An 18,630-nucleotide genomic window follows, 5' to 3' on the forward strand; every position below is an offset into this window, starting at 1 on the left:
GTGAGTGAGTGTGACTGTGTGTGTCTTTGTGAGTGAGTGTGACTGTGTGGTTGTGAGTGGGTGTGACTGTGTGTGGGGTTGTGTGTGAGTGTGACTGTGTGTGTCTTTATGAGTGAGTGTTACTGTGTGTGTGAGTGTGACTGTGTGTGTGGTTGTGTGTGAGTGTGACTGTGTGTGTCTTTGTGTGTGAGTGTGACTGTGTGTGTATTTGTGAGTGTGACTGTGTGTGTGGTTGTGAGTGAGTGTGACTGTGTGTGTGGTTGTGTGTGAGTGTGACTGTGTGTCTTTGTGAGTGAGTGTGACTGTGTGTGTCTTTGTGAGTGAGTGTGACTGTGTGTGTAGTTGTGTGTGAGTGTGACTGTGTGTGTCTTTGTGAGTGAGTGTGACTGTGGTGTGTGGTTGTTTGTGAGTGTGACTGTGTGTGTCTTTGTGTTTGAGTGTGACTGTGTGTGGTTGTGAGTGAGTGTGACTCTGTGTGTGGTTGTGTGTGAATATGACTATGTGTCTTTGTATATGAGTGTGACTGTGTGTGTCTTTGTGAGTGAGTGTGAATGTGTATGTGGTTGTGTGTAAGTGTGACTGTGTGTGTGGCTGTGAGTGAGTGTAACTGTGTGTGTGGTTGTGAGAGAGTGTGACTGTGTGTGTGGTTGTGTGTGAGTGTGACTGTGTGTGTCTTTGTGAGTGAGTGTGACTGTGTGTGTGGTTGTGTGAGTGTGACTGTGTGTGTCTTTGTGAGTGAGTGTGACTGTGTGTGTGAGTGTGACTGTGTGTGTCTCTGTATGTGAGTGTGATTGTGTGTGTCTTTGTGAGTGAGTGTAACTGTGTGTGTGTCTTTGTGAGTGAGTGTGACTGTGTGTGTCTTTGTGTGTGAGTGTGACTGTGTGTGTCTTTGTCAGTGAGTGTGACTGTGTGTGTGGTTGTGTGTGAGTGTGACTGTGTGTGTCTTTGTGAGTGAGTGTGACTGTGTGTGGTTGTGTGTGAGTGTGACTGTGTGTGTCTTTGTGTGTGAGTGTGACTGTGTGTCTTTGTGAGTGAGTGTGACTGTGTGTGGTTGTGTGTCAGTGTGACTGTGTGTGTCTTTGTGTGTGAGTGTGACTGTGTGAGGTTGTGAGTGAGTGTGACTGTGTGTGTGGTTGTGTGTGAGTGTGACTGTGTGGGTGGTTGTGAGTGAGTGTGACTGTGTGTGTCTTTGTGAGTGAGTCTGACTATGTGTGTGGTTGTGTGTGAGTGTGACTGTGTGTGTCTTTGTGAGTGAGTGTGACTGTGTGTGTGGTTGTGTGTGAGTGTGACTGTGTGTGTCTTTGCAAGTGAGTGTGACTGTGTGTGTCTAAGTGAGTGAGTGTGACTGTGTGTGAGTGTGACTGTGTGTGTGGTTGTGAGTGATTGTGACTGTGTGTGTCTTTGTGAGTCAGTGTGACTGTGTGTGTCTTTGTGAGTGAGTGTGACTGTGTGTGGTTGTGTGTGAGTGTGACTGTGTGTGTCTTTGCAAGTGAGTGTGACTGTGTGTCTAAGTGAGTGAGTGTGACTGTGTGTGAGTGTGAATGTGTGTGTGGTTGTGAGTGATTGTGACTGTGTGTGTCTTTGTGAGTCAGTGTGACTGTGTGTCTTTGTGAGTGAGTGTGACTGTGTGTGTCTTTGTGAGTGAGTGTGACTGTGTTTGGTTGTGAGTGAGTGTGACTGTGTGTGTGGTTGTGAGTGAGTGTGACTGTGTGTGGTTGTGTGTGAGTGTGACTGTGTGTGGTTGTGTGTGAGTGTGACTGTGTGTCTTTGTATGTGAGTGTGACTGTGTCTTTGTGAGTGAGTGTGACTGTGTGTGTGGTTGTGAGTGTGACTGTGTGTGTGGTTGTGTGTGAGTGTGACTGTGTGTGGTTGTGAGTGAGTGTGACTGTGTGTGTCTTTGTGAGTGAGTGTGACTGTGTGTGTGGTTGTGAGTGAGTTTGACTGTGTGAGGTTGTGTGTGAGTGTGACTGTGTGTGTGGTTGTGTGTGCGTGTGACTGTGTGTGTCTTTGTGAGTGAGTGTGACTGTGTGTGTGGTTGTGAGTGAGTTTGACTGTGAGGTTGTGAGTGAGTGTGACTGTGTGTGTGGTTGTGTGTGAGTTTGACTGTGTGTGTGGTTGTGAGTGAGTGTGACTGTGTGTGTCGTGGTGTGTGAGTGTGACTGTGTGTCTTTGTGAGTGAGTGTGACTGTGTGTGTGACTGTGTGTGAGTGTGACTGTGTGTATGGTTGTTAGTGAGTGTGACTGTGTGTGGTTGTGTGTGAGTGTGACTGTGTGTGTGTCATTGTGACTGAGTGTGACTGTGTCTGTGGTTGTGAGTGAGTGTGACTGTGTGTGTCTTTGTGAGTCAGTGTGACTGTGTGTGTGGTTGTGTGTGAGTGTGACTGTGTGTGGTTGTGTGTGAGTGTGACTGTGTGTGTGTCATTTTGACTGAGTGTGACTGTGTCTGTGGTTGTGAGTGAGTGTGACTGTGTGTGTCTTTGTGTGTGATTGTGACTGTGTGGTTGTGTGTGAGTGTGACTGTGTGTGTCTTTTTGAGTGAGTGTGACTGTGCGTGTGGTTGTGTGAGAGTGTGACTGTGTTTGGTTGTGAGAGAGTGTGACTTTGTGTGGTTGTGAGTGAGTGTGATTGTGTGTGTGGTTGTGTGTGTGTGTGTGACTGTGTGTCTTTGTATGTGAATGTGACTGTGTGTCTTTGTATGTGAATGTGACTGTGTGTCTTTGTGAGTGAGTGTGACTGTGTGTGTGGTTGTGAGTGAGTGTGACTGTGTGTGGTTGTGTGTGAGTGTGACTGTGTGTGTCTTTGTGTGTGAATGTGACTGTGTGTGTCTTTGTGAGTGAGTGTGACTGTGTGTGGTTGTGTGTGAGTGTGACTGTGTGTGTCTTTGTGTGTGAGTGTGACTGTGTGTGTCTTTGTGAGTGAGTGTGACTGTGTGTGTGGTTGTGAGTGAGTGTGACTGTGTGTGTCTTTGTGACTGAGTGTGACTGTGTATGTGATTGTGAATGAGTGTGACTGTGTGTGTGTGGTTTTGTGTGAGTGTAACTGTGTGTGTGGTTGTGTGTGAGTGAGACTGAGTGTGTGGTTATGAGTGAATGTGACTTTGTGTGTGGTTGTGTGTGAGTGTGACTGTGTGTCTTTGTATGTGAATGTGACTGTGTGTCTTTGTGAGTGAGTGTGACTGTGTGTGTCTTTGTGAGTGAGTGTGACTGTGTGTGTGGTTGTGTGTGAGTGTGACTGTGTGTGGTTGTGTGTGAGTGTGACTGTGTGTTTTTGTGAGTGAGTGTGACTGTGTGTGTGGTTGTGCGTGAGTGTGACTATGTGTGTGGTTGTGTGTGAGTGTGACTGTGTGTGTCTTTGTGAGCGAGTGTGACTGTGTGTGTGGTTGTGTGTGAGTGTGACTGTGTGTGTCTTTGTGAGTGAGTGTGACTGTGACTGTGTGTGTCTTTGTGAGTGAGTCTTTGTGAGTGAGTGTGACTGTGTGTGTGGTTGTGCGTGAGTGTGACTATGTGTGTGGTTGTGCGTGAGTGTGACTATGTGTGTGGTTGTGTGTGAGTGTGGCTGTGTGTGTCTTTGTGAGTGAGTGTGACTGTGTGTGTGGTTGTGTGTGAGTGTGACTGTGTGTCTTTGTGAGTGAGTGTGACTGTGTGTGTGGTTGTGTGTGAGTGTGACTGTGTGTCTTTGTGAGTGAGTGTGACTGTGTGTGTGGTTATGAATGAGTTTGATGTGTGTGTCTTTGTGAGTGAGTGTGACTGTGTGTGTGGTTGTGTGTGAGTGTGACTGTGTGTGTGGTTGTGTGTGAGTGTGACTGTGTTTGTCTTTGTGAGTGAGTGTGACTGTGACTGTGTGTGTCTTTGTGAGTGTGTCTTTGTGAGTGAGTGTGACTGTGTGTGTGGTTGTGCGTGAGTGTGACTATGTGTGTGGTTGTGTGTGAGTGTGACTGTGTTTGTCTTTGTGAGTGAGTGTGACTGTGACTGTGTGTGTCTTTGTGAATGTGTCTTTGTGAGTGAGTGTGACTGTGTGTGTGGTTGTGCGTGAGTGTGACTATGTGTGTGGTTGTGTGTGTGTGACTGTGTGTCTTTATGAGTGAGTGTAACTGTGTGTGTGGTTATGAGTGAGTTTGACTGTGTGTGGTTGTGAGTGAGTGTGGTTGTGTGTGTGGTTATGAGTGAGTGTGACTTTGTGTGTGGTTGTGTGTGAGTGTGACTGTGTGTCTTTGTGAGTAAGTGTGACTGTGTGTGTCTTTGTGAGTGAGTGTGACTGTGTGTGGTTGTGAGTGTGACTGTATGTGTGGTTGTGAGTGTGACTGTGTGTGTGGTTGTGAGTGAGTGTGACTGTGTGTGTGTTTGTGAGTGAGTGTGACTGTGTCTGTGGCTGTGAGTGAGTGTGACTGTGTGTGTGGTTGTGAGTGAGTGTGACTGTGTGTGTCTATGTGAGTGAGTGTGACTGTGTGTGGTTGTGAGTGTGACTGTGTGTGTGGTTGTGAGTGTGACTGTGTGTGTGGTTGTGAGTGAGTGTGACTGTGTGTGTGGTTGTGAGTGTGACTGTGTGTGTGGTTGTGAGTGAGTGTGACTGTGTGTGTGTCTTTGTGAGTGAGTGTGACTGTGTCTGTGGCTGTGAGTGAGTGTGACTGTGTGTGTGGTTGTGAGTGAGTGTGACTGTGTGTGTGGTTGTGAGTGAGTGTGACTGTGTCTGTGGTTGTGAGTGAGTGTGACTGTGTGTGTCTTTGTGAGTGTGTGTGTGTGTCTGTGAGTGTGTGTGTGATTGAGTGTATGTGAGTGTGTGTGTGAGACGGTGAGTGTGTGTCTGTATGTGTGTATGTTTGTCTCACTGGTTAGCGGTGCTACCTCACAGCGACAGGGACCCGGCTTCAATCCCAGCCTCGGGGCGGCTGTCTGTCTGCGGTTTACACATTCTCTGCCTGGGTTTCCTCCGGGTGCTCCGGTTTCCTCCCACAGTCCAAAGGTGTGCAGGATTGGCCGTGCTAAATTGTCCCATAGTGTTCAGGGATGTGTAGGTTAGGGTGGATTGGCCGTGCTAAATTGTCCCATAGTGTTCAGGGATGTGTAGGTTAGGGTGGATTGGCCGTGCTAAATTGTCCCATAGTGTTCAGGGATGTGTAGGTTAGGGTGGATTGGCCGAGCGAAATTGTCCCATAGGGTTCAGGGATGTGTAGGTTAGGGTGGATTGGCCGTGCGAAATTGTCCCATAGTGTTCAGGGATGTGCAGGTTAGGGTGGATTGGCCGTGCTAAATTGTCCCATAGTGTTCAGGGATGTGTAGGTTAGGGTGGATTGGCCGAGCGAAATTGTCCCATAGTGTTCAGGGATGTGTAGGTTAGGGTGGATTGGCCGTGCTAAATTGTCCCATAGTGTTCAGGGATGTGCAGGTTAGGGTGGATTGGCCGTGCTAAATTGTCCAATAGTGTTCAGGGATGTGTAGGTTAGGGTGGGTTGGCCATGCTAAATTGTCCCATAGTGTTCAGGGATGTGTAGGTTAGGGTGGATTGGCCGTGCTAAATTGTCCCACAGTGTTCAGGGATGTGTCGGTTAGGGTGAATTGGCCGTGCTAAATTGTCCCACAGTGTTCAGGGATGTGTAGGTTAGGGTGGATTGGCCGTGCTAAATTGCCCCATAGTGTTCAGGGATGTGCAGGTTAGGGTGGATTGGCCGTGCTAAATTGTCCCACAGTGTTCAGGGATGTGTAGGTTAGGGTGGATTGGCCGTGCTAAATTGTCCCATAGTGTTCAGGGATGTGTAGGTTAGGGTGGATTGGCCGTGCTAAATTGTCCCATAGTGTTCAGGGATGTGCAGTTTAGGGTGGATTGGCCGTGCTAAATTGTCCCATAGTGTTCAGGGATGTGTAGGTTAGGGTGGATTGGTCATGCTAAATTGTCCCATAGTGTTCAGGGATGTGTAGGTTAGGGTGGATTGGCCGTGCTAAATTGTCCCTTAGTGTTCAGGGATGTGCAGGTTAGGGTGGATTGGCCGTGCTAAATTGTCCCATAGTGTTCAGGGATGTGCAGGTTAGGGTGGATTGACCGCGCTAAATTGTCCCATAGTGTTCAGGGATGTGCAGGTTAGGGTGGATTGGCCGTGCTAAATTGTCCCATAGTGTTCAGGGATGTGCAGGTTAGGGTGGTTTGGCCGTGCTAAATTGTCCCATAGTATTCAGGGATGTGTAGGTGAGGGTGGATTGGCCGTGCTAAATTGTCCCACAGTGTTCAGGGATGTGTAGGTCAGGGTGGATTGGCCGTGCTAAATTGTTCCATAGTGTTCAGGGATGTGTAGGTCAGGGTGGATTGGCCGTGCTAAATTGTCCCATAGTGTTCAGGGATGTGTAGGTTGGGGGGGATTGGCCGTGCTAAATTGTCCCATAGTGTTCAGGGATGTGTAGGTTAGGGTGGATTGGCCGTGCTAAATTGTCCCACAGTGTTCAGGGATGTGTCGGTTAGGGTGAATTGGCCGTGCTAAATTGTCCCATAGTGTTCAGGGATGTGTAGGTTAGGGTGGATTGGCCGTGCTAAATTGTCCCATAGTGTTTAGGGATGTGTAGGTTAGGGTGGATTGGCCGTGCTAAATTGTCCCACAGTGTTCAGGGATGTGTAGGTTAGGGTGGATTGGCCGTGCTAAATTGTCCCATAGTGTTTAGGGATGTGTAGGTTAGGGTGGATTGGCCGTGCTAAATTGTCCCATAGCGTTCAGGGATGTGCAGGTTAGGGTGGATTGGCCATGCTAAATTGCCCCATAGTGTTCAGGGATGTGCAGGTTAGGGTGGATTGGCCGTGCTAAATTGTCCCATAGTGTTCAGGGATGTGCAGGTTAGGGTGGATTGGCCGTGCTAAATTGCCCCATAGTGTTCAGGGATGTGCAGGTTAGGGTGGATTGGCCGTGCTAAATTGTCCCATAGTGTTCAGGGATGTGTAGGTTAGGGTGGATTGGCCGTGCTAAATTGTCCCATAGTGTTCAGGGATGTGCAGGTATGGGTGGATTGGCCGTGCTAAATTGTCCCATAGTGTTCAGGGATGTGCAGGTTAGGGTGGATTGGCCGTGCTAAATTGTCCCATAGTGTTCAGGGATGTGCAGGTTAGGGTGGATTGGCCGTGCTAAATTGCCCCATAGTGTTCAGGGATGTGCAGGTTAGGGTGGATTGGCCGTGCTAAATTGTCCAATAGTGTTCAGGGATGTGTAGGTTAGGGTGGGTTTGCCATGCTAAATTGTCCCATAGTGTTCAGGGATGTGTAGGTTAGGGTGGATTGGCCGTGCTAAATTGCCCCATAGTGTTCAGGGATGTGCAGGTATGGGTGGATTGGCCGTGCTAAATTGCCCCATAGTGTTCAGGGATGTGCAGGTATGGGTGGATTGGCCGTGCTAAATTGTCCCATAGCGTTCAGGGATGTGCAGGTTAGGGTGGATTGGCCGTGCTAAATTGTCCCATAGTGTTCAGGGATGTGCAGGTTAGGGTGGATTGACCGCGCTAAATTGTCCCATAGTGTTCAGGGATGTGCAGGTTAGGGTGGATTGGCCGTGCTAAATTGTCCCATAGTGTTCAGGGATGTGCAGGTTAGGGTGGTTTGGCCGTGCTAAATTGTCCCATAGTATTCAGGGATGTGCAGGTTAGGGTGGATTGGCCGTGCTAAATTGTCCCATAGTGTTCAGGGATGTGCAGGTTAGGGTGGTTTGGCCGTGCTAAATTGTCCCATAGTATTCAGGGATGTGTAGGTGAGGGTGGATTGGCCGTGCTAAATTGTCCCACAGTGTTCAGGGATGTGTAGGTCAGGGCGGATTGGCCGTGCTAAATTGTTCCATAGTGTTCAGGGATGTGTAGGTCAGGGTGGATTGGCCGTGCTAAATTGTCCCATAGTGTTCAGGGATGTGTAGGTTAGGGTGGATTGGCCGTGCTAAATTGCCCCATAGTGTTCAGGGATGTGCAGGTTAGTGTGGATTGGCCGTGCTAAATTGTCCCATACTGTTCAGGGATGTGCAGGTTAGTGTGGATTGGCCGTGCTAAATTGTCCCATAGTGTTTAGGGATGTGTAGGTTAGGGTGGATTGGCCGTGCTAAATTGTCCCATAGCGTTCAGGGATGTGCAGGTTAGGGTGGATTGGCCATGCTAAATTGCCCCATAGTGTTCAGGGATGTGCAGGTTAGGGTGGATTGGCCGTGCTAAATTGTCCCATAGTGTTCAGGGATGTGCAGGTTAGGGTGGATTGGCCGTGCTAAATTGCCCCATAGTGTTCAGGGATGTGCAGGTTAGGGTGGATTGGCCGTGCTAAATTGTCCCATAGTGTTCAGGGATGTGTAGGTTAGGGTGGATTGGCCGTGCTAAATTGTCCCATAGTGTTCAGGGATGTGTAGGGTAGGGTGGATTGGCCGTGCTAAATTGTCCCATAGTGTTCAGGGATGTGTAGGTTAGGGTGGATTGGCCGTGCTAAATTGCCCCATAGTGTTCAGGGATGTGCAGGTATGGGTGGATTGGCCGTGCTAAATTGTCCCATAGTGTTCAGGGATGTGCAGGTTAGGGTGGATTGGCCGTGCTAAATTGTCCCATAGTGTTCAGGGATGTGCAGGTTAGGGTGGATTGGCCGTGCTAAATTGCCCCATAGTGTTCAGGGATGTGCAGGTTAGGGTGGATTGGCCGTGCTAAATTGTCCAATAGTGTTCAGGGATGTGTAGGTTAGGGTGGGTTGGCCATGCCAAATTGTCCCATAGTGTTCAGGGATGTGTAGGTTAGGGTGGATTGGCCGTGCTAAATTGCCCCATAGTGTTCAGGGATGTGCAGGTACGGGTGGATTGGCCGTGCTCAATTGTCCAATAGTGTTCAGGGATGTGTAGGTTAGGGTGGGTTGGCCATGCCAAATTGTCCCATAGTGTTCAGGGATGTGTAGGTTAGGGTGGATTGGCCGTGCTAAATTGCCCCATAGTGTTCAGGGATGTGCAGGTTAGGGTGGATTGGCCGTGCTAAATTGCCCCATAGTGTTCAGGGATGTGCAGGTTAGGGTGGATTGGCCGTGCTAAATTGTCCCATAGTGTTCAGGGATGTGTAGGTTAGGGTGGATTGGCCGTGCTAAATTGTCCCATAGCGTTCAGGGATGTGCAGGTTAGGGTGGATTGGCCGTGCTAAATTGTCCCATAGTGTTCAGGGATGTGCAGGTTAGGGTGGATTGACCGCGCTAAATTGTCCCATAGTGTTCAGGGATGTGCAGGTTAGGGTGGATTGGCCGTGCTAAATTGTCCCATAGTGTTCAGGGATGTGCAGGTTAGGGTGGTTTGGCCGTGCTAAATTGTCCCATAGTATTCAGGGATGTGTAGGTGAGGGTGGATTGGCCGTGCTAAATTGTCCCACAGTGTTCAGGGATGTGTAGGTCAGGGTGGATTGGCCGTGCTAAATTGTTCCATAGTGTTCAGGGATGTGTAGGTCAGGGTGGATTGGCCGTGCTAAATTGTCCCATAGTGTTCAGGGATGTGTAGGTTGGGGGGGATTGGCCGTGCTAAATTGTCCCATAGTGTTCAGGGATGTGTAGGTTAGGGTGGATTGGCCGTGCTAAATTGTCCCACAGTGTTCAGGGATGTGTCGGTTAGGGTGAATTGGCCGTGCTAAATTGTCCCATAGTGTTCAGGGATGTGTAGGTTAGGGTGGATTGGCCGTGCTAAATTGTCCCATAGTGTTTAGGGATGTGTAGGTTAGGGTGGATTGGCCGTGCTAAATTGTCCCATAGCGTTCAGGGATGTGCAGGTTAGGGTGGATTGGCCATGCTAAATTGCCCCATAGTGTTCAGGGATGTGCAGGTTAGGGTGGATTGGCCGTGCTAAATTGTCCCATAGTGTTCAGGGATGTGCAGGTTAGGGTGGATTGGCCGTGCTAAATTGCCCCATAGTGTTCAGGGATGTGCAGGTTAGGGTGGATTGGCCGTGCTAAATTGTCCCATAGTGTTCAGGGATGTGTAGGTTAGGGTGGATTGGCCGTGCTAAATTGTCCCATAGTGTTCAGGGATGTGTAGGTTAGGGTGGATTGCCCGTGCTAAATTGTCCCATAGTGTTCAGGGATGTGTAGGTTAGGGTGGATTGGCCGTGCTAAATTGCCCCATAGTGTTCAGGGATGTGCAGGTATGGGTGGATTGGCCGAGCTAAATTGTCGCATAGTGTTCAGGGATGTGCAGGTTAGGGTGGATTGGCCGTGCTAAATTGTCCCATAGTGTTCAGGGATGTGCAGGTTAGGGTGGATTGGCCGTGCTAAATTGCCCCATAGTGTTCAGGGATGTGCAGGTTAGGGTGGATTGGCCGTGCTAAATTGTCCCATAGTGTTCAGGGATGTGTAGGTTAATGTGGATTGGCCGTGCTAAATTGTCCCATAGTGTTCAGGGATGTGTAGGTTAGGGTGGATTGGCCGTGCTAAATTGTCCCATAGTGTTCAGGGATGTGTAGGTTAGGGTGGATTGGCCGTGCTAAATTGTCCCATAGTGTTCAGGGATGTGTAGGTTAATGTGGATTGGCCGTGCTAAATTGTCCCGTAGTGTTCATGGATGTGTAGGTTAGGGTGGATTGGCCGTGCTAAATTGTCACATAGTGTTCAGGGATGTGTAGGTTAGGGTGGATTGGCCGTGCTAAATTGTCCCATAGTGTTCAGGGATGTGTAGGTTAGGGTGGATTGGCCGTGCTAAATTGTCCCATAGTGTTCAGGGATGTGTAGGGTAGGGTGGATTGGCCGTGCTAAATTGTCCCATAGTGTTCAGGGATGTGTAGGTTAGGGTGGATTGGCCGTGCTAAATTGCCCCATAGTGTTCAGGGATGTGCAGGTATGGGTGGATTGGCCGTGCTAAATTGTCCCACAGTGTTCAGGGATGTGCAGGTTAGGGTGGATTGGCCGTGCTAAATTGTCCCATAGTGTTCAGGGATGTGCAGGTTAGGGTGGATTGGCCGTGCTAAATTGCCCCATAGTGTTCAGGGATGTGCAGGTTAGGGTGGATTGGCCGTGCTAAATTGTCCAATAGTGTTCAGGGATGTGTAGGTTAGGGTGGGTTTGCCATGCTAAATTGTCCCATAGTGTTCAGGGATGTGTAGGTTAGGGTGGATTGGCCGTGCTAAATTGCCCCATAGTGTTCAGGGATGTGCAGGTATGGGTGGATTGGCCGTGCTAAATTGTCCCATAGTGTTCAGGGATGTGCAGGTTAGGGTGGATTGGCCGTGCTAAATTGCCCCATAGTGTTCAGGGATGTGCAGGTTAGGGTGGATTGGCCGTGCTAAATTGTCCCATAGTGTTCAGGGATGTGTAGGTTAGGGTGGATTGGCCGTGCTAAATTGTCCCATAGCGTTCAGGGATGTGCAGGTTAGGGTGGATTGGCCGTGCTAAATTGTCCCATAGTGTTCAGGGATGTGCAGGTTAGGGTGGATTGACCGCGCTAAATTGTCCCATAGTGTTCAGGGATGTGCAGGTTAGGGTGGATTGGCCGTGCTAAATTGTCCCATAGTGTTCAGGGATGTGCAGGTTAGGGTGGTTTGGCCGTGCTAAATTGTCCCATAGTGTTCAGGGATGTGCAGGTTAGGGTGGTTTGGCCGTGCTAAATTGTCCCATAGTATTCAGGGATGTGTAGGTGAGGGTGGATTGGCCGTGCTAAATTGTCCCACAGTGTTCAGGGATGTGTAGGTCAGGGTGGATTGGCCGTGCTAAATTGTTCCATAGTGTTCAGGGATGTGTAGGTTAGGGTGGATTGGCCGTGCTAAATTGTCCCACAGTGTTCAGGGATGTGTCGGTTAGGGTGAATTGGCCGTGCTAAATTGTCCCATAGTGTTCAGGGATGTGTAGGTTAGAGTGGATTGGCCGTGCTAAATTGTCCCATAGTGTTTAGGGATGTGTAGGTTAGGGTGGATTGGCCGTGCTAAATTGTCCCATAGCGTTCAGGGATGTGCAGGTTAGGGTGGATTGGCCATGCTAAATTGCCCCATAGTGTTCAGGGATGTGCAGGTTAGGGTGGATTGGCCGTGCTAAATTGTCCCATAGTGTTCAGGGATGTGCAGGTTAGGGTGGATTGGCCGTGCTAAATTGCCCCATAGTGTTCAGGGATGTGCAGGTTAGGGTGGATTGGCCGTGCTAAATTGTCCCATAGTGTTCAGGGATGTGTAGGTTAGGGTGGATTGGCCGTGCTAAATTGTCCCATAGCGTTCAGGGATGTGCAGGTTAGGGTGGATTGGCCGTGCTAAATTGTCCCATAGTGTTCAGGGATGTGCAGGTTAGGGTGGATTGACCGCGCTAAATTGTCCCATAGTGTTCAGGGATGTGCAGGTTAGGGTGGATTGGCCGTGCTAAATTGTCCCATAGTGTTCAGGGATGTGCAGGTTAGGGTGGTTTGGCCGTGCTAAATTGTCCCATAGTATTCAGGGATGTGTAGGTGAGGGTGGATTGGCCGTGCTAAATTGTCCCACAGTGTTCAGGGATGTGTAGGTCAGGGTGGATTGGCCGTGCTAAATTGTTCCATAGTGTTCAGGGATGTGTAGGTCAGGGTGGATTGGCCGTGCTAAATTGTCCCATAGTGTTCAGGGATGTGTAGGTTGGGGGGGATTGGCCGTGCTAAATTGTCCCATAGTGTTCAGGGATGTGTAGGTTAGGGTGGATTGGCCGTGCTAAATTGTCCCACAGTGTTCAGGGATGTGTCGGTTAGGGTGAATTGGCCGTGCTAAATTGTCCCATAGTGTTCAGGGATGTGTAGGTTAGGGTGGATTGGCCGTGCTAAATTGTCCCATAGTGTTTAGGGATGTGTAGGTTAGGGTGGATTGGCCGTGCTAAATTGTCCCATAGCGTTCAGGGATGTGCAGGTTAGGGTGGATTGGCCATGCTAAATTGCCCCATAGTGTTCAGGGATGTGCAGGTTAGGGTGGATTGGCCGTGCTAAATTGTCCCATAGTGTTCAGGGATGTGCAGGTTAGGGTGGATTGGCCGTGCTAAATTGCCCCATAGTGTTCAGGGATGTGCAGGTTAGGGTGGATTGGCCGTGCTAAATTGTCCCATAGTGTTCAGGGATGTGTAGGTTAGGGTGGATTGGCCGTGCTAAATTGTCCCATAGTGTTCAGGGATGTGTAGGTTAGGGTGGATTGGCCGTGCTAAATTGTCCCATAGTGTTCAGGGATGTGTAGGTTAGGGTGGATTGGCCGTGCTAAATTGCCCCATAGTGTTCAGGGATGTGCAGGTATGGGTGGATTGGCCGAGCTAAATTGTCCCATAGTGTTCAGGGATGTGCAGGTTAGGGTGGATTGGCCGTGCTAAATTGTCCCATAGTGTTCAGGGATGTGCAGGTTAGGGTGGATTGGCCGTGCTAAATTGCCCCATAGTGTTCAGGGATGTGCAGGTTAGGGTGGATTGGCCGTGCTAAATTGTCCAATAGTGTTCAGGGATGTGTAGGTTAGGGTGGGTTGGCCATGCTAAATTGTCCCATAGTGTTCAGGGATGTGTAGGTTAGGGTGGATTGGCCGTGCTAAATTGCCCCATAGTGTTCAGGGATGTGCAGGTATGGGTGGATTGGCCGTGCTAAATTGTCCCATAGTGTTCAGGGATGTGTAGGTTAGGGTGGATTGGCCGTGCTAAATTGCCCCATAGTGTTCAGGGATGTGCAGGTTAGGGTGGATTGGCCGTGCTAAATTGCCCCATAGTGTTCAGGGATGTGCAGGTTAGGGTGGATTGGCCGTGCTAAATTGTCCCATAGTGTTCAGGGATGTGTAGGTTAGGGTGGATTGGCCGTGCTAAATTGTCCCATAGCGTTCAGGGATGTGCAGGTTAGGGTAGATTGGCCGTGCTAAATTGCCCCATAGTGTTCAGGGATGTGCAGGTTAGGGTGGATTGGCCATGCTAAATTGCCCCATAGTGTTCAGGGATGTGCAGGTTAGGGTGGATTGGCCGTGCTAAATTGTCCCATAGTGTTCAGGGATGTGTAGGTTAATGTGGATTGGCCGTGCTAAATTGTCCCGTAGTGTTCATGGATGTGTAGGTTAGGGTGGATTGGCCGTGCTAAATTGTCCCATAGTGTTCAGGGATGTGTAGGTTAGGGTGGATTGGCCGTGCTAAATTGTCCCATAGTGTTCAGGGATGTGCAGGTTAGGGCGGATTGGCCGTGCTAAATTACCCCATAGTGTTCAGGGATGTGTAGGTTAGGGGGGATTGGCCGTGCTAAATTGTCCCACCGTGTTCAGGGATGTGTAGGTTAGGGTGGATTGGCCGTGCTAAATTGTCCCATAGTGTTCAGGGATGTGCAGATTAGGGTGGATTGGCCGTGCTAAATTGTCCCATAGTGTTCAGGGGTGTGCAGGTTAGGGTGGATTGGCCGTGCTAAATTGTCCCATAGTGTTCAGGGATGTGCAGGTTAGGGTGGATTGTCCGTGCTAAATTGCCCCATAGTGTTCAGGGATGTGTAGGTTAGGGTGGATTGGCCGTGCTAAATTGTCCCATAGTGTTCAGGGATGTGTAGGTTAGGGTGGATTGGCCGTGCTAAATTGTCCCATAGTGTTCAGGGATGTGCAGGTTAGGGTGGATTGGCCGTGCTAAATTGCCCCATAGTGTTCAGGGATGTGCAGGTTAGGGTGGATTGGCCGTGCTAAATTGTCCCATAGTGTTCAGGGATGTGCAGGTTAGGGTGGATTGGCCGTGCTAAATTGTCCCATAGTGTTCAGGGATGTGTAGGTTAGGGTGGATTGGCCGTGCTAAATTGTCCCATAGTGTTCAGGGATGTGTAGGTTAATGTGGATTGGCCGTGCTAAATTGTCCCGTAGTGTTCATGGATGTGTAGGTTAGGGTGGATTGGCCGTGCTAAATTGTCCCATAGTGTTCAGGGATGTGTAGGTTAGGGTGGATTGGCCGTGCTAAATTGTCCCATAGTGTTCAGGGATGTGCAGGTTAGGGTGGATTGTCCGTGCTAAATTGCCCCATAGTGTTCAGGGATGTGTAGGTTAGGGTGGATTGGCCGTGCTAAATTGTCCCATAGTGTTCAGGGATGTGTAGGTTAGGGTGGATTGGCCGTGCTAAATTACCCCATAGTGTTCAGGGATGTGCAGGTTAGGGTGGATTGTCCGTGCTAAATTGTCCCATAGTGTTCAGAGATGTGTAGGTTAGGGTGGATTGGCCGTGCTAAATTGTCCCATAGTGTTCAGGGATGTGCAGGTTAGGGTGGATTGTCCGTGCTAAATTGTCCCATAGTGTTCAGAGATGTGTAGGTTAGGGTGGATTGGCCGTGCTAAATTGTCCCATAGTGTTCAGGGATGTGTAGGTTAGGGTGGATTGGCCGTGCTAAATTGTCCCATAGTGTTCAGAGATGTGTAGGTTAGGGTGGATTGGCCATGCTAAATTGTCCCATAGTGTTCAGGGATGTGTAGGTTAGGATGGATTTGTCAGGGGTAAATAGACCGTAATCGGTTGTGGGGAATGGGTTTGGTTACCCTTCGGTTGGTCGGTGTGGATCTGTTGGGCCGAAGGGCCTGTTCCTCCATTGTCGGGAATCTAATCTCCAAACTACACCCCTCCCTGAACACTGTGGACAATTCCCCCTCGATCAATCCACCTTCAGCTGCAAGGCCCTGCACTAAAAGGGGGGGGGTTGGGGGAGCGGGTTGGAGAATGTGCTTTCCCCAGTCAGAGAGTCACCCCGAGGCTGGGATCGAACCCGGGTCCCTGACGTCGTGAGGCAGCAGCGCTAACCGCTGAGCCACCGCACCTGACCACGATGGTGGCGTTTATAAAATCATGAGGGGCATGGATAGGATAAATAGGCAAAATCTTTTCCCTGTGATTGGGGGAGTCCAGAACTAGAGGGGCACGATGGTGGCTCAGCCAAATATCTCAGGCAACAACTTCAGAACCACGAGGTAGCCAGTGGGTAACACTGCTTCTAATCTCCCCTTATCTTCCAGCTTCTCAACTTCAGTCCAGACGGGTACCAGGGAATAATTATCACGGGGATGGGGGGAGCCATTCAGCCCATCGGTGCAGACACTGTTTCTGTCCCACCTGCCTCTTTCCCTCATAGCTCTGCGCCCTATTTGTCCCCAAGTAACGCTCCAGTGACCACCCCCCCCCCTTCACATTTCCATGCTCCCTGGATGAGAGCGAGCTTTCTCACACCACCTCGCGTTGCGCCTCACGTTAAATCTCTCGTTTCCCCCCCCCCCCCCCCACTCCTATCGCCGTGCCCCGCGGTCTCTGCTGTCCGCACCCCTCAAAGCTCTCCCAAGCGTCCTCTCTGCCCACGAACAGGCCGAGGAAGCCGGACCGCCTCAGTCAGGTGTCCCTGCGGTCGGGGTAAGGAGTCACGTGTCGGGCCAGACTGGGCTGATTTCCCTCCCTGAGGGACGTCGCTCAAACACAATCGCCCACCGCCACGAACGAGACTGACGTTTAGGGTGGGCGGCCATTTTGGTCAGCATGGACCAGGCTGGGCCAGGGGCCCTGTCTCCGTGCTCAGTGAATTTTAACGCTCGATTTATTTACCACATGCGCTGGTGCCAATTTTGAAGACTTTTTTTTAAACGCCGAAGCTAGCGGGGCTCGACTAAGACACGGGCACAAATCTTAAGGGACAGAAATTCATGTTCGAATGAACCGTCCTGTCAGCCAAAGTCGACTTAACGCCATTAACGTTTGGATGTGTAGTGAACAAAATGGGGTGAGTACCGACAGGCGACTGCTGATCTGATCTGAATGAATCAATCAAAATGTGCACTCAGTAGAATTATGAATGAATCTGGGTGTAGGTTTGCTCGCTGAGCTGGAAGGTTCATTTCCAGACGCTTCGTCACCCAACTCGGTTGGGCCTCCGGGCGAAGATGTAACGCTGAACTAGTAGGGTGACGAAACGTCTGGAGGTGAACCTTCCAGCTCAAGCGAGCAAACCTACACCCAGAACCTCCACCCGAGCTACAAACCTTCGCAAATCCCGCTTCTGAATGGACGAATTGAGATGCGATGACTAGAGGTATGGGTGTGAATGCGATGTGGTAGGGTCGACTTATACATGAGGTACGTGGAAAATACGAGACGTTTTCGGCCGAAACTCCAGGGTCGACTTATACACGGGGATTGACCGCTACGCGGGGATAAACGGGAATTGAACTTCGATGCCGACCAGCGTGGGGTGGGGGTCGAAGGGGTTCGAACCCATGGTCCCAGAACCCAGACTCTACCTTCTAGTCCAGGCACATGACCCCGAGGGTCACACGGCTCTGAGACAGACCCTTTAGGAAGGTTGTTGGGAAACTGGAAAGGGTTCAGAAAAGATTTTACCAGGATGTTACCAGGGTTGGAGGGCCTGAGCTACAGGGAGGGGCTGAACAGGCTGGGGCTGTTTTCCCTGGAGCGTCGGAGGCTGAGGGGTGACCTTATAGAGGTTTATAAAATCATGAGGGACATGGATAGGGTAAATAGGCAAAGTCTTTTCCCCTGGGATGGGGGAGTCCAGAACTAGATGGGCATAGGTTTAGGGTGAGAGGGGAAAAATTTGAAAGGGACCTAAGGGGCAACTTTTTCACCCAGAGGGTGGTACGTGTATGGAATGAGCTGCCAGAGGATGTGGTGGAGGCTGGTACAATTACAGCATTTAAGAGGCATCTGGATGGGTATATGGATAGGAAGGGTTTGGAGGGATAGGGGCCGGGTGCTGGCAGGTGGGACTAGGTTGGGTTGGGATATCTGGGCAGGGCCGAAGGGTCTGTTTCCGTGCTGGACGTCTCCGTGACTCGAGTCACAAATCTGCCCCAATGGCTGACGTGTTTCTCAGGCCCATTCTCCCGCCTCCTCCTGGTAACCCTGATCCCGTTACTGATCGGAAGCTTATCTCTCTCTCTCTCTCTCTCTCTCTCGGCCGTAACTGCACTCCATCCCCTGGCCACCACAGGCCTCAGTGGGATGGATCTCTCCCGATGCCCCATGGGAAGGACGTCACCTACCCTTCTTGTGGAAGAGCTGAGAGACAGACAGCAAAGATGGCGCCCGCCTCAGCACTTCCTTCAACGTCTGGTGAACACAAGGGACGTCCGGTTGGTAAAACAGAGCTGCCTCCAGGTCATGCTTGGAGTTGTTCCTGGCACCTGTGGAGACAGGGTGGACACTGAAGGTAACCTCTCGCACTCCCTCAGCACTGATTTCCCCACAGAGGTCACACTGACCCTCCGACAGTGCGGCCCTCCCTCAGCACTGACCCTCCGACAGTGCGGCCCTTCCTCAGCACTGACCCTCCGACAGTGCGGCCCTCCCTCAGCACTGACCCTCCGACAGTGCGGCCCTCCCTCAGCACTGACCCTCCGACAGTGCGGCGCTCCCTCAGCACTGACCCTCCGACAGTGCGGCACTCCCTCAGCACTGACCCTCCGACAGTGTGGCCCTCCCTCAGCACTGACCCTCCGACAGTGCGTCCCTCCCTCAGCACTGACCCTCCGACAGTGCGGCCCTCCCTCAGCACTGACCCTCCGACAGTGCGGCGCTCCCTCAGCACTGACCCTCCGACAGTGCGGCCCTCCCTCAGCACTGACCCTCCGACAGTGCGGCCCTCCCTCAGCACTGACCCTCCAACAGTGCGGCACTCCCTCAGCACTGACCCTCCAACAGTGCGGCTCTCCCTCAGCACTGACCCTCCGACAGCACGGCCCTCCCTCAGCACTGACCCTCC

The 18,630-nt window shown here is 50.8% G+C and overlaps 1 protein-coding gene across 1 annotated transcript in view; it reads right to left on the reverse strand.

Annotated features, from left to right (window-relative positions):
- LOC148138296 (plasma protease C1 inhibitor-like) overlaps positions 1-18,630 on the reverse strand; it is a 161,726-nt gene that overhangs the window by 21,954 nt on the left and 121,142 nt on the right. Inside the window, exon 3 of the mRNA XM_087981618.1 lies at positions 17,912-18,052. Within this exon, the coding sequence (XP_087837744.1) occupies positions 17,912-18,052 (141 nt within the window). The remainder of the gene's footprint in view (positions 1-17,911; positions 18,053-18,630) is intronic.

Source organism: Chiloscyllium plagiosum, unplaced genomic scaffold (genome assembly GCF_037043375.1).
Source record: "Chiloscyllium plagiosum isolate Xiang-an unplaced genomic scaffold, Cpla_swu_hap1 HiC_scaffold_40, whole genome shotgun sequence".
Taxonomy (NCBI): Eukaryota; Metazoa; Chordata; class Chondrichthyes; order Orectolobiformes; family Hemiscylliidae; genus Chiloscyllium; species Chiloscyllium plagiosum.